Source organism: Eptatretus burgeri, chromosome 11 (assembly GCF_056783735.1).
Source record: "Eptatretus burgeri isolate ZD-2024b chromosome 11, Ebu_testis_v1, whole genome shotgun sequence".
In the NCBI taxonomy this organism is placed as follows: domain Eukaryota; kingdom Metazoa; phylum Chordata; class Myxini; order Myxiniformes; family Myxinidae; genus Eptatretus; species Eptatretus burgeri.
In genome coordinates this window covers 7,698,246-7,720,684 of record NC_140971.1, presented here as the reverse complement: position 1 = coordinate 7,720,684, position 22,439 = coordinate 7,698,246, and the positions used below count along the sequence as shown (strand labels likewise).

The 22,439-nt window shown below is 47.0% G+C and overlaps 1 protein-coding gene and 1 long non-coding RNA gene across 2 annotated transcripts in view; one reads left to right on the top strand and one right to left on the bottom strand.

The window, feature by feature from the left end:
- Positions 1 to 22,439, top strand: part of LOC147016432 (uncharacterized) — a 71,471-nt gene that overhangs the window by 36,222 nt on the left and 12,810 nt on the right. The gene's annotated exons all lie outside the window — the stretch shown is intronic.
- Positions 6,054 to 13,181, bottom strand: LOC147016433 (uncharacterized). Its single transcript, XM_085845091.1, has 9 exons — positions 13,042 to 13,181; positions 12,008 to 12,159; positions 9,633 to 9,904; positions 9,428 to 9,556; positions 8,419 to 9,337; positions 8,165 to 8,328; positions 7,871 to 8,049; positions 7,595 to 7,715; positions 6,054 to 6,703 (listed from the first exon to the last, which is right to left on the bottom strand). Exons 1-9 carry the CDS (start codon positions 13,140 to 13,142, stop codon positions 6,593 to 6,595), a joined length of 2,148 nt encoding a protein of 715 aa, XP_085701217.1. The 5' UTR covers positions 13,143 to 13,181; the 3' UTR covers positions 6,054 to 6,592.

The following is a 22,439-nucleotide window of genomic DNA, read 5'->3' as shown; positions in this document are numbered from 1 at the left end:
CACTTGTGCTTCAAAAAGTGGGCATGCTTTTGCTTCAAACAGGATTATTTTTTGATTTTCAGGAGCTATCATGGCAGCGGTCTGTTGCTTATACACTGTCCAAATCTTTGCTCTTTACTTCTTTGGGTTCCTTCTTGGTCTTTCATAGATAGCATGATAGGGGAGGGGAAAGAGGTAAATATTTTGCTGTTTTGATGAGGTAATAAAGAAATATGTAATGATTAATGTGGGAATGCCGAGGGGGGAGGGGAGGATGGAGTTGGGAGGGGGAGGTTGATGCTTTCAGGGTGATGGAGTTGAGGGCTTTTGGTGGGGAGTGGGGGGGGGTTGTAGAGTTGTGGTGGGGAGGGGCTTTGAAGGCTTGGAGTGTGGATGGGATTGAAGCCTAAAGGTTGGGCGGGTGAGGCCGAAGACTTGGGGTTTGACAAACTAGAACGACACTTGGTAGAGCACATACCTCTGCCAGGTGAACAGTTTACCTTTTCTATCCCACTGATAGTCCAGATCCGGATCTGGCCTTGAACCAAAATCAAATCAGATCGTTTTTGTCACCACCCCAACTCATCCACCTAGTGTTGTCCGAATCCGTCCATACCGTGTTTGAGATATTCTGTGTGCAAACAGACAGACAGATAGGTGAAAACATACCCTCCGTCCATCCACCTTCAACGGTGGAGATAACGATGCTACATTTGCCATTCTCCAATCCTCTTGTACCTGTCCCAACTCCAACGTTCCTCTGACTGTGTCCCGTGCAAACGTTGAAAGAGAGAACTAGTTCACAATCCTGCCATCTCACCCTCATCATCTACCAATTATCCAGTGCTATTCCTCAATGGGCTCTTCTTAACCCTTTCCTTACCCCTTCGATACTTGAAAATCCTGGTGTTGGATACTTGGCTTAACGGCTCAGGTGGCTGGTTTGAGATCTTGGGGTCTTGAGTTCAAACCCCTGTCCAACTGTTGAACCAACACCAGGTTGGTTGACTCAGCCTGTCATCCTTCTGAGGTCCTCAAAATAATTACCAGCATTCTGGTAACAGGGGGCACTGCATCAGGGAATGTCTTGAAGTTTTATATTTAATATTCTTGATATGGCTGAAGATACTTGGCCCTGTGGATAATTCCAAGGTGGTGGCTTTGGAGGGCAGCATGGAGGCTTCACCTGCTCAAGACTGATGACACCTGATAGGCCCAGGAGTGCCAGCGACCATACATCTCCAACGGCCTGACCATACAAATAAATGGGAGGATTTACCTGCCGGTCCTTATGCAGGTACCAAGTGAGAGCATAATAGATCTTTATTGCACTAAAAGAGACGTTCCAGGTAGGATGCTGTGTCAGTCCGTCTGGTGGAAAGGTGCGCAAGTCTCCTGCACAGAATGGGGTCACGTACAAGGTGATGCAATGGATTTTCTAGTGATGAAGAGAGGTGAAGAAGGTCATGATGGATATCGAGAACAGTATTAGCCCCAGTTCACTACCTTGGGGTCACCTGCATCTGGAAGTATAGTTATTAGAACTCCTTCCACAGTCGTCTTGGAGGGAACCCAATAGATTGCCATCAGGTGGAGGTTTGAAAATGAGAGTGGTGGTTCCAGAGTGAAATACATGGGAGATGTCCAGTGAGACAGCCCTGACCTTGTGTGGCATTGAGGGCATCCATCCATTGCTGACGTCGCAGAAACAGCATATCCAAGGTGGAATGAATGACCTTGGTGGAACCCAATCTGATGATCGGAGATGACAGGGTTGGAGAAGAGATGAGTCTTGAGGTTCTGCTGCAATGATGGATTCCATTTGATTCCCGACTCCAACATCGCTCGAACCCTTTCCTCATACCCAATACCTCCACCGAAAAAACAAAGGTGCTGGTTTCACGCGACATGCACAATGCTGGACCTTTTGTTCCTGTCAAAGATGTACAGCGACCCCTGCTGGGAACCACAAGATCCTGGTGGAGTTTGGGAGGAAAGGTGGGAGAATGGAAAAATGGAATCGGTGGGGGGAGGGGGGGAGGTCGAGAGGACTGTGGGAGTAGGTTCACCATTTAATGTACGTAATATGTAGATAACGTCAAAAACAAAAGGAATTGTGAGCATTGGAACAAAGGCAAGGGAGGCATTGGAGCAAAGGCAAGGTGATCATTGGAACAAAGGAATAGTGAGCATTGGAAGAAAGGCAAGGTGTGCATTGACAAAGAAATGGTGAGCATTGGAACAAAAGCAAGGTGAGCAATTGAACAAAGGAATGGTGAGAATTGGAACAAAGGCAAGTAAAGTATTGTAATAAAGTTATGGTGAGCATTGAGAGTGGGTTGTGCGAATCACTGGAAAGGCTGGGGGGATCAGGGACTCGGAAGGGATCTAATTGAGAAAAGAGAAGGGAGGATGATTGGAGAAAAAAGAGGAGTGGGGGAGAGAAGGGAACAATTTGGGAGTGAAAGAGATGAGTAGAGGGAAAGGGGTCTGTTACATCCGTTCTGGGGGCAAGAAGTTCAGATTCGGCCATATTTGCGTACATAATAAATGTATGGCCCCAAGTGTTTTTGGAAGGGACAAACCTGACACCTGACCTTTTGACCTGCGTCCGTTGCTCGTAGGCGGCTCCGTGAGGTCTTTCCGTGAGCTCACAGCTGGCTCTCCCTGCCAATCTTTCCGTCGTCCCCACGTCCTTCCGCGGTTATCAAGATCGGCACAAATGGCGACCCCCTCCCCCCCCCACTCCCACACTCAGTTTGCTTTGGTTTGCCGAAATAAAATGCTGTCCATTCGTTGGAAGTCGAACAGACCAGGGATGGTCTTGGACATACATGGTCATCAAAATTAAACGAGCTGCTGCTCCTTGTTTCATGGAAGGGATAGAAGTTTGCAGAATATGCACCGATAGGCTCACAGTATGGTGTGAGTCAACAAGCTCAAATGAACTAAGATCCTCGTCCTCTTAATGATGACGTCATAAAAACGAATATGACGTCATTCTGATGTATCAGGTTTGCGACAAATTATCGGTGGCTAATGCCCGACTTGATTCTCGCAAACAAAATTCAAACAGCTTGCCTAGTTTCGGAGATAATGGTGTAGGCGATTTCCATTAGCGGCGATATTATGACGTCAACTTCTTTTTCTAGGAAGAATTTCCAAAATCGGAGATGGTTACTGCCTGCGCGTGGGCTTTCTGCATATACATGGCAAGTTTCACGAAGATCCGATGAAAACTCTGGGTTGTGAAACAAAAAGTCAAAAAATAGGAATGACGTCATAAAAAAATGATATGACGTCATAGTGATGTATCATATGTGCGGCAATTAATCTCTGCTAATGCCCTGTTCGATTCCCGCAAACAGAATTCAAAAATCTTGCCTAGTTTGAGATAATTTTTTAGGCAATTTCCATTAGCGGAGATATTTTGACGTCATAACTTTTTTTCAAGGAGGAATTTTCAAAATCGAAGATCGTTACTGTCTGCGCAGGGTATTTTTACATATATATGCCAAGTTTCAGGAAGTTTCGATGAAAACTGTAGGCTGTGAAACAAAAAAGTCCACAAGAACAACAACGTGAGTAAGACTTGGAGATCCTCCATGAGGACCTAAAAACATGGACCGATTGGATGGGGAATCGATGTGTTGTTGTTGTTGTTGTTGTGACATGGGGCCCTTTACCTGCATACGTGCTCTTTTCGTTCCACGTCACTATCCCGAGCAATTTTCGGCTAAACATTAAACCCATTTCTCCTGGAAATCCCAGCAGGCAATTCAGGCTTCACTCCAACTCCATTAGGCAGCACTACGTGTCGTTTCATTGGTTTGAGCCTTGAGGGTCACTCTGGTCATGGTGGACCGAATGCCATATCTGAGCTGTTGCGAGATTACAGTAAATGTTCTCGTAGGATCGCGGAGACAAAAATCATACAAAAAGTTTCAAAGAAATCCCAAAGCAAGGACTACAACGGGTGCTTTGCTTTTTCATCGGCAGCAGTAATTTGTAATTTGTCCAGAGTGCAGGTGGTAGCTCAACTCTTCGTGAAAAAGACCATGAGGTATTCAAGGTCCACTATAAGGGACACACAGATTAACGGCCATCCGCAAGGACGGCACGTTTTGTGATGCAATACCGAGCCTGCAATTAGCACTGATTGGATAGTTCATACTCAGGGTGAGAACCCAAACCCAGACTCGTGTGCTCAAAGGTAAGTGGGCAATCTCCGCATAGTCCCATCACATATTGTAATACCACAAGATGGAGCTTTGTGTGTTCGTAACTCTCCAACTCACAATACTGTATAACAATTGTTGGATCGGAATGTCAATTTGCATCAACATTCGTTTGTGGTTGAAATTTTTGGCACAAAAGGGTTAATGTGACCACAGTATCAGTCTGAAAGGCTCACTTATGAAAGAGATGTGGTCTCAAAATATCGACAGTTGCAGACAAGACGAACCAAGTATTTTCAAAAATGGCACGTGCAATCGTTAGAAAGGGGTCCAAGGAGCAACGCCACGTCGGAAGAGGGATCCAAGGAGCAGCGCGACGTCGGAAAAGGGGTCCAAGGAGCAACGCGACGTCGGAAAAGGGGTCCAAGGGGCAACGCGACGTCAGAAAGGGGTCCAAGGGGCAACGCGACGTCATAAAGGGGTCCAAGGAGCAACGCGACGTCAGAAAGGGGTCCAAGGAGCAACGCGACGTCAGAAAGGGGTCCAAGGAGCAACGCGACGTCAGAAAGGGGTCCAAGGGGCAACGCGACGTCAGAAAGGGGTCCAAGGGGCAACGCGACGTCAGAAAGGGGTCCAAGGGGCAACGCGACGTCAGAAAGGGGTCCAAGGGCAACGCGACGTCCGAAAGGGGTCCAAGGAGCAACGCGACGTCAGAAAGGGGTCCAAGGAGCAACGCGACGTCAGAAAGGGGTCCAAGGAGCAACGCGACGTCAGAAAGGGGTCCAAGGAGCAACGCGACGTCAGAAAGGGGTCCAAGGAGCAACGCGACGTCAGAAAGGGGTCCAAGGAGCAACGCGACGTCAGAAAGGGGTCCAAGGAGCAACGCGACGTCAGAAAGGGGTCCAAGGAGCAACGCAGGGTCAGAAAGGGGTCCAAGGAGCAACGCGACGTCAGAAAGGGGTCCAAGGAGCAACGCGACATCAGAAAGGGGTCCAAGGAGCAACGCAGGGTCAGAAAGGGGTCCAAGGAGCAACGCAGGGTCAGAAAGGGGTCCAAGGAGCAACGCAGGGTCAGAAAGGGGTCCAAGGAGCAACGCAGGGTCAGAAAGGGGTCCAAGGAGCAACCGAGCATCAGAAAGGGGTCTGGTGAGGTGCTTTGAAATTGCAGGTCCAACAAACCACATAATATAATGAGAAATCTGCAATCGCCAAGGGTAAGCCTCCCCTGCTGCTCCTCATTTCATAGAAGGGATAAAAGTTTGCAGTATATGCACAGATGGGCTCAATATCAGGTGCATGACCTTGGCGATAGCTCGTGGCTTGGCCCGCAAACCCACGACATTTGGTTCCGACGAGCAAATAACCTTGACCATTGAGAGATATTGTATAGATTAAGAAAATGTCTCCCGATCTACATTCTCAGCCAAGCAGTCTGAGATTCCTTATTGGCAAAAAGTTTTTTGTTTTCAGACTGCTATTTGACCTCAACATCGGAGGGGTATGATGCAAATTAAGCGCATGTGGGACTTGCCTTGGGGTATCTCGAGGGCAATTTAGTTCAGATTGGACAAAAAAAAAAAAATGAAAATGTCGAATTGGGTCATGATCTTCAAATTAGGCCAAGGTCAAAATGTCAACTACATACTTTCTATTCACATTATCGATGCAAAATTCCATTCTGAAAGTCATTCCGAGATACAGCTCAGAAATTTGGAGTGTTGGGAGTGCAGGAATCAAAGAAAGAATAATTTTCTAAATTGTGGTTTCGTACTCCTCAGGCTCCAAGAAATTGTGGTACCTTTAAAATTGGGGGTGCTCATTGTGGAAACAAACCCCATGACAGCAAAAAAGCCTTCCCCTATGCATCAATATGCACTGGAGGGCAAACACTGCAAAGTAAAAGCGAACAATTTTATTGCACCAGTAATAAAATGCATCGCAGAATAATACAGGAGAAAAGTATGAATTAACGACGACACAACAAACAGTACAAGGACCAGATAATGACTCGTATCAAAACCTTTCCTTGGTGCGCAGAACGACGAGGAGCAGTGGTGAAGCTGCATGGTCAAGCTCCACGATGAAACACCGTGCGGACGAGGGTTAACGGAACAAGGTACAACATGCACCCCGAATATTGCGAGCAACTTCAGATATCCAGCATAAGGTCAATCCCTGCGGAAAGTTGGTTATTAAATACGTAATCTCAACAGCATCGTGGCATTACGGCACAAGTGGTTTCAACCCTCCCCTCCTCCAATTTGACTGCGGACTTGAGCAACACATCCATGGCAAAGGAATCAAAAGCTTTATTAGCACAAAATGAAATGCAACAAGGCCACATGCGCTCGTGTACATTGCACGCAGATGGACAACTAGGCCGAGGCTTTGGCATGCACCATCGAAGGTGCCGTTTCAGCAGCTGCTTGCCGACAACTAGGCCGAAGCTTTGGCCTGCTCCTTGGCACACTGATAACAGAAGATTCCATCTCTGACGGGGTAACATCCACTGCCACCCTCTGTGTTCGACAACAGCAATCCACAGCCCTGGAATGGTAAGAGGCACCGTTATTAGGGCATTTGATGCAACGTCCACGGCCCGATGCTGGGATACCGGATTCAAATCCCGCAAGCTGTGTTATTTACCGTTTACAAACATCGACTTGTAATCTACGTTAAAGTCACACTGATGTCGTTCAATGCCTTTGCTCTGCGCACGATACGATGTACAAACAAGCTCCACAATGGGCCTCGATTGACTGCAAAATTAAAATGAATGAAACGTTGATATACAAATTATTTATTACCAAATACAAGAAAGATTTAAAAAATAAATAAATAAATAAACCTACTTGGCTGGGAGGATGGCCTAGAGGTACATACACTCACCTCTAAGCTGTCTAGCCTCGGTTAGACTCTCGACCCAGCTATAAACTGTCATCCCGATGTTTCACGGGCTGGGCAATTCATCAATGTGTGCTGTCTCTCGGAAGGACGTTAAACAGGTTCCCCGTCTGCCAGCATTCGTTGGTGGACTTTAAAGATCCCACGGTGTCCTTCGCGAAGAGTAGGCAAGGTATCGCCGGCACCATGAACAAATTCCAAATTTCCTACCCTAACCAGCAGAACGACCATACCCTCAGCCAATAATGCTACCCCGCAGCTTTGTGCTGCATACAAATTAATAATAAACACCCAGCTCCTTCTTGACATCGATCTCAGGCTCACGGTGAAGGGTACTTTCAAGACTACAAGGCTCATTTCCACATACGTCTCGACTGGCACAAACATGCGACTTCAAAATGGAATCATGCTTGCCATTAAAAAAAAAAAAATAATAAAAACACTGCACATGCAGCTATTCATTAAATATATAACTTTGGATGAGAAATGCTTCTTCGCAACACCACCCCCTCCAACCTCCACTGCCAATCTTACCTGGCAGCAGAAGCACTGAGGATGAAAGTTTCGATCCTGTATAACCAGTCTCAAAGCTTTATCTTCACCAGGCCCTGGTACAATGGCTTCTCCACAGGCACTGCACCGCGGAGAGAACTTCCTGTGGGTAAAATGAGACGGCAACCGGACCAGGTTGGTTCAGTAAACAGACGGCCAAAGCTTGTATCGAATAAAGAAAATTGGGGATTTTGCAGAGTCACCCCTAACAGCACCTCAAAACGATATGTCTACCCGCAACGACCCGCAAGCACGCACCGATGGTAGTCGGGAAGACATAGTGGTTTTTTATCGGGTCCGAATGCAAACGGTGTTGTGCTGAGTGGTTTCTGGCAGGCCGAGCACACAAAGCAGTCCGGATGAAAGGTCAGGTCACCAGCCTGGAGCAGGCGCTCTCGTACCATCTCTCCACAGGCAGCGCAGCGGGCAAGAGTTTTCTGCCACAAAAAAAAAAAAATCAAAAGTTTTGGTTACGCAAGGTCCTGCAGTGCGAGAACCACAAACGGGAACCTATCTCGATTAAAACGGTGACAAAAAGGAAATGCAACTCACCAAGTGACAGTTTTCACAAAGGAATATTCCATCCTTTTCATAGAACTGAGTTTCAACAAGTGAAGCAGTGCATGTGGAACATACGAAGCAGGTTGAGTGGTAGGGAGTGTCATTGAAGGTACAGTATCGGCCAGTAATATCCCCCTGACAAACTCCACACAACACTGCAGAAAAATTTTAGGCATCAGTTACCACCTGGTAACTGTCACAAGTGCATGCAATATCAGAAGGTTGAATCAAAATGGGTAACGTACCCTTTTTACCAGGCTGCCCAGTCACCGGTGGCACCGTCGGTGGCAAGGTTGTTAGTAAATCTATAGAGGGCGTCGGAATTGAGGCTTGGGGAACATGGGGCGTCGGAGCCGGGGCTCGGGGAACATGGGGCGACGGAGCCGGGGCTCGGGGAACATGGGGCGACGGAGCCGGGGCTCGGGGAACATGGGGCGACGGAGCCGGGGCTCGGGGAACATGGGGCGACGGAGCCGGGGCTCGGGGAACATGGGGCGACGGAGCCTGGGGAACATAGGGCGACGGAGCTGGGGCTCGGGGAACATAGGGTGACGGAGCTGGGGCCTGGCTAACATTGGGCGACGGAGCCGGGGCTCGGGGAACATAGGGCGACGGAGCCGGGGCCTGGGGAACATAGGGCGACGGAGCCGGGGCTTGGGGACGATAAGGCGATGGAGCTGGGGCTTGGGGACGATATTGGTCTGCAGGTGGCGCAACTTTCTGCACAGCACTTTCATTTATGCCCCATTTGCCTCCGGTAGAGCTCCCAATCTGCATCTGATTGTATGTTGGTGGTTGTGATGGTTGTTGCCCAACCATGGCTGGAGATGTAGAACGAAAAGGACGGGGCGAGCGAGGTTTATACCCCCCACTTTGTACAGGAACTGATGCTACAGAGCAAGTTGTGTTGTTTGCAGGCTGGGAAGCTTTGGTAGGGGCTAAGCCACCAACTGGTCGAAGTACAGCTTGGCTTGGGGTCATTGAAGCTGAACGTGGTTGAAACCGCGTACTGTTAATGGTTTGAGTCGATGGTCGTGGGACAGAAGGCATTGCTGAATTGGGTCTCATCGGAGGAGCAGCCGGTGAAGGGGTAGGTGCAGATGTCAGTGTGACTGTTGACTGTCCAACGTGGGTAATGGGAGTAACTTCAGACATTTCAGCCTCCTGAATGGGTAGAAACAAAGCAACTGAAGTAAGATTGCACAAGTTCAATGATCAAAAGCACCGATTCTCCAAATCCACCCCCATAATTACCTGCACTTTGCGTAGCTGAAACGGCGAACTCTTTTTCATCTCGGCAATCATACTACTCATTGCATCACCACCCTCATCTCGACCTCGAGCTGGAGCTTTTGCTCCACCACCGACCCCTGATCCCTTTGCCTGCAACACCAGGATATTAGCAACGCAGTAACCAAATGTTAGCCGATATAGAGATATTTAAATGACTGGGCTGCACCTGTTTCTGAATCACGAGTGGTCGATTAATAGTTAGGGCTGGAGGGGGTAATGGAGGTGGTGGTGGTGGTGGTGGTGGAGGTGGAGGTGGAGGCGGTGGAGATACAGCTGCTATGGATTGGAGTGCAGGAGGAGGAGGGGGTGGCAAAGGCAAGTCCTGGTCATCAAGTGGGGGTGGCAGTGGAAATGGAACAGGGTCTGGAGGTGGAGGAAAAAGAGTGGCATCATCTGAAGATGAAGATGCAGGTGGAGGTGGGGGCAATGGTAGATCATCTGTTGAGAAAGGGGTGGGGGGGCAGCATTGAAATCACATGGTCATTTTAAAATGTCTTCTTTAAATCAAGATAAAATTTCAAAAGTAGATCGGCAGTTTTTTTTCCACTTTATACATCATGAAAAACAATGCACTATTAAGCAACAAACAATTTCTGTGATCGATTTGAAGTAATGACAGATATTTCAGCCAATCATGATAAAGATATGGCTACATTCCGAGATTCACCGAATCAGCATTTGCTTTTTTAATATTGCAATTACCACCTCAATCACCCCCGACAAGCCCACCCAACCCTGCCACCGAGTATGAAGTCATCCCAAGAGTTGCCATCCCCACTGGAACTTTAAAAAGTCTTTGTGATAACAAAATTTTGTGCACAGTCTCCACTTGATGATTTGTCTTGCAAATAAAGTTTGTTACACTTTTCTTGTTTCAGAAATCGAAATGATGGCATCTTGTATTGAGGTCCTGGTGAAAATCTTCGGCAACGGCGACATCCAAACAATCGTCAAAATCATGGTGATGCAGAACAAACAAAATCCACCAACACTGTTCTTCTTTACAGTTGTCCGCACTCGAGAACTGTTCAGGAATCATCCATTCTGGGAAGAAAAGTATGTGCATGATGGACTGCATGCTTTCCACCAGACGATGCGAGGACAATGTCAATGTCGTTCAGTCTTACTTCAACATCAGTGTATCACAATTCAATAACTTGTGACAGTCTGAGATACTAAAGTCAACTGTGCATCGCGTCGTCGCCAAGGATCTGGGGAAAAGAAATGGCGATGGCACAGTTGCTGGGACACGTCCTCACTGAGGAGCAGAGACCAAACCGCTTGGCTGTCAGCATCTTCAGCATTTCCATTGGGAAGGTGACATTCCTTGGAACGCATCATTGCTGGTGACCAACCTTGGTGCCTCAACTAAGTCACAACTGAAGCCTCACTCAGAGTCGAAAGGGCCAAACCTCCAAGGGAGCATCAAGGTGCTTCACTTTATGCCAAACTGGGGAATTCCACAGGGTGTAGCAGTGAATGGAGATCGCGACCGTATGGCTTTCATGGTCCGAGACCTGCAATGAACAAAACAACAAAAAAAAGTTAAATAATAAAAACTGGAACTCTTGAACGATGCCATCGACTCCGTGACTGCTGCACCAAATACGGAATGGCAGGACCATGGCCTATTAAAGCGCTGGAAGGAGAATTTCTCACCCTACATATTCACTGGATTTTGCATCCATCCATCAACATCTCCTGTATCAAGGACACTGAAGATGGATGGAAGGTTTCTGTACTCAGTCACGAGTGGGAGGGAGAGGGGTGGAGGGGAGGTCAATTGACTGTGGGATGACTCATCTCAGGACAGAAAGCAAATCATTAGATCACAGTCAGTTCTTGGAACCGTTTTTACATTTGCGTTTGACTTTACGGGTATTCGCCAATTAAAGTCCTTCAGATCAAAACTGAAGTCAGGGTTCAAACAAGATATGACAAGCAAGGTTGGACAGGAACCAATGAAATGATGCATGGAATAAATAAATAAATAAATAAATAAATAATTACTCCATGAGCAAGGAATGGATTCTCCAAAGAGAAAATAGGAGACGCGTGGTTTCACACGGGACAACCGTCCAACCACCTCGGCCTGGGAATTGAACGAGGATAAAATGTTCGCAAGGAGCCCGAACACTCCCTCATGACAGACGAAAACCTTGAGTTTTTCATTCAACTTAACACAAACAATGTACACTGTACAATGCTACCCCAGGGCTATTGGATGTAGAATCATGGCATCCTCCTGAGGGAGGGCATGTGTGGATGATCTATCACCGACATTGCCGGCGCACCGTAAAAGGAAGACAAAGTGACCAACGCACCACCGAGCAGCTCTCTTGGAAGGAATCGAGCCATCAAGACAAGCTTTCTCTGCAAGTCCACGGAGGTCTACGATGCCTCACCCTTCCACGAGTCCAGCCTTAGTATCCAAAAAAGGTAGACCAATGTGGAGGTAACTGCACCCTCGATGACCATCACTTTCAATGGGAGCAATGTCATTAAAAATAAATAAATAGGTTTTCAGATCAATGGCCTCACCTTGTACAACCTGCAGAGCCACTGGGACCCCTCCATCAGACCCCTTAGGTCGAGGTGCAGCAACCGAGCTGAACTTCTTCACCGGCTTGTAGAAAAGTGGGACATCACGCTGTGGTGCAGCCATGGTGTGTACAAGTCCTACACAGCCTAACCTGCAGAGCACAGAATGTACAGATCAACAAGATACAGCCTAATGTGTACCCGACACCTCCTCCTGGCAATGATCGATTTCCAACAATCTGATCAAAAACAACCGTAATTACCATTCCCTTAAAATGGAGTCCTGAAGTCAGCTGGCAACCTAACCTAACATGCGACCAAAGGTTCAGCAGACCAATTGAAAATGTTCAGCAAAGGCAGATCCTTTTGAAGCATCCAGCTATAAATTGGTGCAATTATGACGTAATGCTCGACAGGACAGTATGTTGCCCAACAACTCACACTGCACATCCTGGCAGGTCTGGGAAGGGTCTCGTAAGGGCAGACAGGGTGAGTAAGTTTTTTTTTCAGACATCACCCATCGCCCCCACCTATGTCTGTTTAACATTCCAAGCTGGCCCTCTCTCCCCCCCCCCCCAAGCACCCCCAACACACTCCTGATGACATCATGCCGCAGCCACTTTCCTTGCCCTTGTAAGGGCAAATGCTCGAGGATTTCCCAGAACCCATGGAAAAGGGAGCTGGGGTGTGTCACGTGGGGGGCAAACAGACTGGTGGACACGCCGCAAGCGCTTGGACAACGCAGAGACATCCAGCAAAGAAAGCACACGAGCTGCAGGTAATAAATGAAACATTCAATGGTGAAAACACCACCACCACCACCACCACTGCAGTCCACACAACGAGTACTCGAGCCCAATAACTTTCACAACCAATAAAACGTTCCCACAACGGCGGCACCACGATCACCAACCCTCCCGCCCTGCTCCTCCGACACGGTCTCCCTTTGAGCACGTCCACTCTGCCCAACGTTGTGCGGCCATTACAATCTAATCGTTCCCAAAGTTTTCAGCCTCAACTTTCCGGTAACTTACCAGCAAAACCGTTGGAGGCGGCGGAACGCTCCCTTGCTCTCCCTCCCCCAGTTCCTTATATCCGTTCGGGGAGGCGCAGGACAGGCGTTCCCCGCGCCCATTGGTTGATTGCCGTGATGACATCATCAGCATTGTAGTTATCTCCAAATTTGGAGCTAAGGTATGCGGCGGCGCTAAGACATGAGGGTCAAGGAGTGTGGGGGGGGGGGCTGGATGAGTCGGGGAACAGAGTCAGACAGACAGATCACCGGGTGCAGATAACAGAACATGTCGTCGTCACATTTGTCGCGTTGTCCAAAGACCGATGAAAAGTAAAATTCGCGGTTTTAATGAGTCGGGTTCGCCGACAGGCCGGTGACGTCACAGTGATCCGTGAAAACTTTCCGATTTACAAGTGAAAGTCGAGGAAGCTTTTTGTCCGAGGACGCATGACGTCCCCCTCCGATGCTGGACATCCGCAATGACGACGACTCTGTCCGTCATCACCAATCATGACGAGTCACGTGGTCGAATCGAAATAATTCCACCAATTATTGAGTACGTAATAAACAGACGGATCTCGGACCAAACCTGTCACCCTGATGTGCCAGCACGGGGGCGCTGCATCGCGGAGGACGCTGTCCTTGTACGGCAGAACCGTCGGGTATAACTACGAACTTCGGTGCTGGAACTCGGGCTCACGGCAAGGATTGCACCACGTGGCTTTGCCGTTGCCGTCCCCAGCAGTAACTTGCGATTTGTTCAAAGTGCCGGCGATAGCTCGCCGACTCTTCGCGAAACACCGTGGATTCTTTAACATCCACCAACTCGTATCGGCAGACGGCACGTCCAGTTTAGTGTCCATCCGATGTGACGGTACACGCACATCGAGAAACCACCCTGCCTGTGAAACACCAGGATGAGGGTTTATAGCCGGGTCGGGATTCGAACCCAGGTTAGACAGCTTCGAGGGGAGCAGACGTAGCTCTTAATCCAGGCCATCCTGCTCCTTGCACGAGGTAAATCACCTGCTGCTCGTTGTGGATACAGCACAGGTGTGATATGGGTGGGCCAAGTGTGATTTTACACCTGTACCCTTCCATCAGTAGTGCAGTGAGATGGTGAGTTCGATGGGAAGGTGGAAGATACAGGCAGCTTGGAGGTGATGGATGAAGGTTTTCGGTATGTTTTGTGTTCGAAAGACCTCGGTGAGACTGAAGGGAAAGGTGTACTGAACGGTCGTGAGGCTGGTACTGTTGTGCGGGGCTCGGGGGCAGAAACCATGGAGCAAAGACTACAGATGTGAGTACGTGACTGAGATGGTTGTGTGGTGTGACGGGAGAAGATCACGTGAGGATCCTCATCCTCCTCCTCCTCTATCTTCTTACCCTATACCAGTACACTGGTACTCATTTCGCCGACTTCGGAAGGATGACGGGCTGAGTCAACCCCACCTGTTGTTAATTCAGCAGCCAACAGGGCTCAAACTCAGGACCTTAATGTCCCAAGGCAGCCACCCTAACCACCAAGCCAACACCAGACTTGGCACGTGTTATGAGAAGGACACACTAGAGCTACGTGGGCAGACGAATGATGAGAATGATACCACCAGGGAAGGGATGTCATGGCAGACAGAAGAGGAGATGGAGTGATTGCGTGGAAGTGGAAATGATGGAGAAAGGTGTGGATATAAAGAATTGTGGACGACCGACTCCGATGGTAGAGCAGGATCCGTGTCAGCTACTCCACTTGAAGTGGACTAATAATGCTTCAGAAGAAAAAGTACAGTATTGTTAACTTGTACACATGTCCCAAAAGTATTGTCGTCATTTGTCTGGAGGCCCGCTGCGCTTGAACAATTGAATTTCCATTTTGCAAAGAACATTTCAACAATTGCAGCTCGTCCTTGGCTTGATCTGTCCATGGAAATGAATCGCATTGTTCGGCGTTTACAAAACGTTCAAAATCACGACACTACTTTTGGGACACCCTGTAGAAAAGTTGAGCTCGACTCTCGAGCATCTCCATGATGTAAGTCGTAAGAGATGATCATAATCTACAGGAAACTCAGGAATGTGTGGCTCGTGAGATGGGATGGTGATGATGTAAGAGATGTGGCAAAGCCGGAAAGACATTAAAGGATGCAGAGACAGATGGTAAATGTGCAGTGTGGAAAGCTATGGTTCCAGGACGGGGAGGGGGGTAGTGTTCATGAAAGAACAAGGGAAAGTCAAGTTAGAAGAAGGGAGAACAAAGCAAACATGAGGGAGAGAGGTTCATGGAAACAGAACATGGGATACCATTGGGAACAAACAAAATTGGAAGTAAGAATTGCAGAAGAGTGTGACGAACAGAGGTAGAAATTGGCGACAAGACAACAAAACAACAACAAAAAGGTGACCAGACAAACGGACTTGAGACAATAATAAAATCACAAAGGTGGACGAACAATGGGAGAGAATGAAATAATGGTGGGGGTTTGCAATTATTAATTCCATCGCATGAGGACGGCTTGTGCTGGACACTGAGATGGCCAAATGAGAGGGCGTGGACGCTGTTGTGAGGACGAGGAAAAACAATGGATTAATGCTGTGGTTGATATTTTTTTATAATTTTTCTTTCCACATTGATCTCACACTCATGGAGAACCTTGAACATCGATCACACACAGGACAAAGTCGTTGGTAGACATCAATGTACTTTTATTTGAATTACAAAGGTATCAGGAGACAATGGATAAACACATACATGCATGATGTTGGCGTAATGCTGAGAGTGGTGGGCTTGGAATCATCGGGTCCTGAGTTCAAATCCTGTTGGCTGTTGAATTAATACCAGGTGGGGTTGACTCAGCCTGTCATCCTTTTGAGGTCAGCAAAATGAGTACCTGCTTGCTGGGATGATAGTGCCGTTTGAGTATCCTGTGTCGGAGTGGCAACCTGCCCAGGATTGTGCCCGATAGCCCAGGAGACTGCTGTGGCAGCACTGATGCTCTGTGCAGAGTATGGTCCCAACGGATGGATAAACACATTTGGCTTTTGGGATTTGAACCTGAGTTCCCTGTGACGTGATCCAGGTGTTCAAATGGATGTTTTACAAGGCTATTTTGAGTATTTTGTTTCTTTGAAGGTAAAAGGTTGCTTTAAGATGTGATATAAAATAGTGAAGGGATGATAAAAAGAGAAAATGGAGTTGATAGTCCAAGAGAAAACAAATTGTTATGAATGCCACAACCTTGTGCTTAACAAGTGAAGTTCTGATTGTAAAGTAAAATAGGTAAATTAAGCAAATGATTAATGAGAATGTAACGCTTAAGCCAAGTTATGAATGAAACTTAACAGCATCCCTCCAATAATGTACTTTCTGTTCACCAAAGTATTGCAGGTGACAGTCGAAAATTGTCCAGCAATGATATGGGTGTAATACTTGGGAGTGTTCAGAATGTTTTTGGAACTGGATATTCACAATCTATATATAACGGAGCAAGTGTATGTATGTACTCACGGGGTATGCTTACATATTGTAAGCAATAACGAACCGTACCCCATTGTCTCAGGTCGCTCGCTGCATTTGTTTTCTCATTTATTTATTTTCATTAATTTTTTTCATTCATTTCTATTTTCATTTACGGACGCTTTCCGACGGTTCTGTCTGTGATTTCTCCCAGTGTATTGGCTTCGATGTCCATCACACCTGATGAAGGAAATAACTAAGTAAGGTTGTTATGTATCTTCAAAAGTGGTGTTTTAATTAACCCAAACATTCAATTTTCACTCTTGCACTTCCTTGGAGTTCTCTTCATGTGCATGCAAAGTTTCAGGCTGCAAGGTTTTATAGTTTTGGAGTTATGAAGGACACACACACACACACACACACACACACACACACACACACACACACACACACACACACACACACACACACACACACACACACACACACACACACACACACACACACACACACACGTTGCCTTTTATTAGTATAGATGTGTCTGCATGTATGTATGTATGTATGTCTGTTTCATCTACTCCTCTGAGAAGATTTGACATATGAGGATGAAACCTTCAGGGATTAATGAAAACACCCCGAAGTTGTGCATGTGAAAGTTTCGTTTGATTCCATCAAGTTTTGAAAAGATTTTCTTCCTTGGGGAGGGGGGTGGGTGCGAATGAAACTATCCAAGCTATATAACCATAATCACAATGCATTATATATGCACTTAAGCAGTTCACATGTTTTCACTTCATATACGTATAACCTGCATTAGTTTTATTTTCTGAAGCAATCCAGGCAACGGGCTGTTGCCTATACACCACCCGGATAAAAAGGATGAGTCAGAAGAACATATTGTATTCTTACGGTTGTGGAAATTCACAGAACACCATTCAGGCTTCCCAGAGATCAGTTATGTCGATAAGTGTGTGTTCAGATTAGATTTCCCCACCGATGTTTCACGAGCAATTATTCGTGTAACCGCTCTGTGATATTTGAGTCCGCCATTATTCTTTTGCCATCTTTATTTTGGAACAACCACTACTTCAACACCCACAACCACCTTTCAACAACCACGCCATCACCACCACCAACCACAACCACCATCTCAACAACCACCATCCCCACCACAGCACTAACCACACTGCAACAACAACATCTCAACAACTCCCGCCCCGATATCCATCAGAACGGGTAAACAGGATTGACGGTTGGAAAACAACTGACCCAGCCGAGCTCTGTTGGAATTTTCCCTCAGAAGGGCGAAAGAAACATAATGTCCGTGATCGGGCCAAAAGAGCGGGCCAAGAGCAGAGTCGAACCCCCCTGGAATGTCCCCCCCCCCCCGCGAAGAGAGGGGTGAAGCACCGGGGCGATAAAAGGCCGGGCTGAAAACGCCAAGTTGTCGGTCGGTCGGTCTGGGTTCGCCGTGGAGTTGAGTGGAAGTCTGGGAGCAGAGTTGAGCTGCAATCGTCTGCAGTCGGGGAGTTGCAGTCTGGGAGTGCAGCGGAGTCTGTCAGCGAGGTGAAAGAGTCCCTCTGCTTGGTCTCGCTCCTTGGTCGACGGAGGAGCCGGTGGAGCCGGAGAGGAGTCACCAGCCGGATCGCCGTTGAAGGCACGGGTGGAGTCCAGCGGAATGCGGGCAGGGCCTCCAAGGGTCGCTGAACCAAGGCCTGGCGAGTCACCACGAGGGTGAAAGGTAGCCTGCGCGGTCTTTCGGAGCCCTTGCGGTCTCCACGGCTCCGTGAACTATTAAAGGCCCACGAGGTCCAGTTCTTGCCCTTTTCTTTCCTGGGGTTTTTCTTTGTATGAACGTTGTGGTGCCATGTCCTTAATTAGAATTGTAATAAGTGTACATAATAAATAGACAACGGATGTAAGGTCTTTTTGCTCGTGTTTTGTCCCTTACCCCCATTGCATATGTGCCTGTGTATAAATAAATGCCCTTGTTTGAATGTCCACCTGTTCGTTGCGTCCTTTCCCTTAATTGAGCTGCCGTATTGCATTCGGGATATTAGCTGGCTTTTAAATAGCCGATAAAGTAATCGGATCTGGCGGGGCTTGGCTATATACGCCGCTCTTCAAATCGCGAACGGAGCGAGCTGCTTGAGCGGCTCGTCTCCAAGCAGGTCCCGTTGAGGTGTAAATCACCGGCATTCTGTCTGCGCGCATAATTAGGTAAATCGAAAATTCGTCGATCGGACCCTGTCGCGTGCGGACAGAATAGTTGGCTGATTTACGGTGTGATTAAGAACACACCCGTAGCTGGATTTCGGCGTTGATCCGAAAGCTGCGACTCGGTTTGCCACTTCCGGTGGGTGCGTGCGGCCGTGAATTAGCTAAAAGCGGACGCCCGCACGCCGGAGTGGCGGAAAACTACAACAGTTTGCTTGGTACAAGATCGCCCATCGGGTGGGTCCCCCACCTGACTGCTCCCATAAGAAGTGGGTGCTTTGAGTAGTAATAATAACAACGAGAAAGCATTCTAAAATGCAAAGCCTGTCCACATCTACTTTGCACTCAAACTAAACTTCATTAAAACAGCTAAAAAAAAATGTAAATTTTATTGCTCGGTGTTCTCCATAGTTTCATCCATAGTTCTCCCTTATTAAAAAATCAGGGTTTGTTGAAAATGATACATTTATACTAGTGGGGTGTGCTTAGACTTTGTAAGTAATAACGAACCGTGCTTCCCCATTGTCTCAGGTCTCTCACCTGCATTTTTTCCATTTATTTATTTTCATTTATTTATATTTTCATCCACAGATGCTTTCTGATGGTTCTTTGATTTTTTTTTCTGGTGTACCAGCTTCGCTGTCCAACAGCACACAAAATTACAGCTTTCAAAGTTACCTGGAAGGTGCTGATCTTTAATATCAGTCAGTGAGTCAGTGAGTGATTAGAATGAGCTTTATGTAATACATTATATACTATTAGAATGTGAGTACATGTATCAAGGACGCAATATTAGAATGTGAATATGTGTATAAAGGATGTACTCTTAGAATGTGAGTGTCAATAAAGTATGGACAATTAGAAATTGAATATGTCTTTCAAGTATGTACAATTAGAATGCAAGTACATGTATGAAGTATGTACAATTAGTCCATGGGCCCAGGCATATATCGGTACCATCTGAGGAAACCAAACTTTAGGGCTACTAAGTTATTGGTTGGGACTATATGATTATTTCAATATGTGAGACCCGTTCCAGAAGAGCAGCTTAGTGTATGTATTTTGCATTTTTACCATTTTACCATTCTGAGATATTGACGTTTTGGGGGAAAATAAAAAAAAAATATATATATATATATATGTATACCATCAGAGATGGGGAACCCCCCACCATTGAATGAAAAAGGTCATACATATTCCAGATAATGAGGGAGGTGAATTGGAAACAAGACACCATTTGGTCATCTCGAAAAAGTTCCCCAGGGGTGAGGAACGTAGTAACCAAAAATAATTGAAATCAGATAGGCGGTTTTACATTCATTACAAAAAACTTTTTTTTTCAAGATGGCTGCTCCAGTCGGCCATCTTGGATCCGGCCACACCCAAAATCAATGGGGTTCTTCCTTTTCAGGTGGTGCATGTGTGACTCAATTTCAAATCGATATGGCGAAAAAACATTTTTTTGAAGATGGCCGCCCCAGTCAGCCATCTTGGATCCGGCCACGTCCAAAATCAATAGGGTTCTTCCTTTTCAGGTGATACATGTGTGACCCAAATTTCAAATCGATATGGCAAACAGTTTATGAGTTATCGCACTCACAGCTATAAATGTTGATGCCCGGACGGACAGCCGGACGACCTGGGTGACAATATCCCCTTTCCGCCACGCGGCGGGGGATAAAAACCAAGGACCACTGGGAGGAAGTGACAGAGCTGAAGTCCACGCAGGAGGAAGCAGACACCCGAATGCTTCTGCATGCTCTACATGCAGCAGAGGCTGGGTACAAGGCTGTGGTGATCACTGCCGAAGATACAGATGTCCTCGTGCTGTGTCTTGCCTTCAATAAGGACATCCCATGCCCCGTGTATCAGAAGTGTCGTACGCAAACCCGCACACGGTTCCTAGACATTGACAAGCTTGCGAGATCGATGGGAGACAGTGTCTGTGATGCCCTGGTTGGACTGCAAGTGTTCTCCGGTTGTGATACAGTCAGTGCCTTTGCAGGCCGGGGAAAGATGGGCGCCTTGAAGCAAATGAAGTCTGATAAGACCTACCAAGAGGCCTTCAGTCAGCTCGGTCATTCATGGGAAGTATCCACCAAGTTCTTTCAGAAGCTGCAAGAGGTCACCCGCCACATGTACGTGCCGTCTACCAACACCACGAAAGTCAATGAACTCCGACATCAATTCTTCTGTGCCAGACGGGGAGAGATGGAGTCCAGTCAGCTTCCACCATGTGAAGATTGCCTCTTCACGCACGTCCTCCGTGCAAACTACCGGGCTGCTATTTGGAGGCGCTGTCTGCAATGCCAACCCTATGTTCCAAGTCCCAAGGGTTGTGGATGGACCACTGATGATGACGGAAAGCTGGCCATCGAGTGGATGCAGGGTTCTCCAGCACCGGATGCAGTGTTGCAACTGCTTTCCTGCAAGTGCGGACGGTCGTGCAAATTCCCAGACTGCACGTGCCTTGCCAATAGCCTGAAGTGCACTCACATGTGCAAGTTGCGAACCTGCAGCAACCAGCCCGCTGATGTCGAGGAAGAGGTTGTAAACCTCGAGGACTCTGATGCTGATAACAGTGATGAAGACGAGACTACTGATCCATGGTGTGAATGTTTTGGCACAATCACAAGGACATTCATGGCTACAAATATGCATGAGTAAAACATAGTACATAAACATGCCGCAGTAGCATGGTGACATTTGGGTTATCCGTAAATTTCACATTTTGGATGCTTGTTGGAACTAGGGTAGGGGAAGGGCAATTCCTTTAACTGTGGTAAAAACTTGTAAAATGTTCATAAATGTTTTCCTCATACAACATGTGCATGTTGTAGGCTACTGCGGTTCAGTAGCACTACCCAGGGAACTTGTATGACAATATTATAAATTAAAATGTACTGAAAATCACTAATCAGCACCATTTTGATAGGCCCTATTGTTCACCCCTTTCTGCCATAAAACAAATTCTGCCTTCAGGAATGACAGAAAGGATTATTCGGATGGTATAAATAAAGCATTTCAGACATGTATTTGTGGTTTGCAGTTCATTCTAGCTCCATGTGGAAACAGCAATTGCATCATTAGTGAATGTTTCGGAGTTTGCCTTTTCGCTTTCATTATGCGGAGGGTGGGTACATTCCAGAGATGATAACTCCTAATAAGCTGCCAGTCTGCAATGGTTATCACATCAAAATATGATCAATATATATACACCAATTCAAAAATCATAACTAGGATTGGTTTCCTTAGATGGTACCGACAAGTGGAATTTCTGGCCTGGGCCCATGGACTAAATTAGAATGTGAGTATGTGTATAAAGTTTGTATAATGAGAATATGAGTACATATAAAGTATTGTTACGAATCTGGAAGCCTTTTGCACACAGACTGTCAGCGGTCCCCGTAGCTCAGTTATCTCTATAAGTATGTGTTTCCAGTTAGGGTCCCGCCCCTATGTTTAATGGGTGATTAAGTGTATGTGCGCTGCGAGTTATTTTGTAGTTAGTTTTTTTTTAATATCCAAAAACAACAACACCACCTGCTTCGTTCCGCTACCCAACCAAACCTTCGCGCACCGACTCCATTGTCCACATGTTTTTGGCTGAAGGTGTGGGCGGATCCTCCATCGCCTCAGATCAAGGCTCTGCTCCGAAGAAGGGCATGGAGCGTTTCCTCCAGCCAATGGGAAGCCAGAATACCATTACTCACTTCGGCAGTACATATGCAAAAATAGAAACAACTACA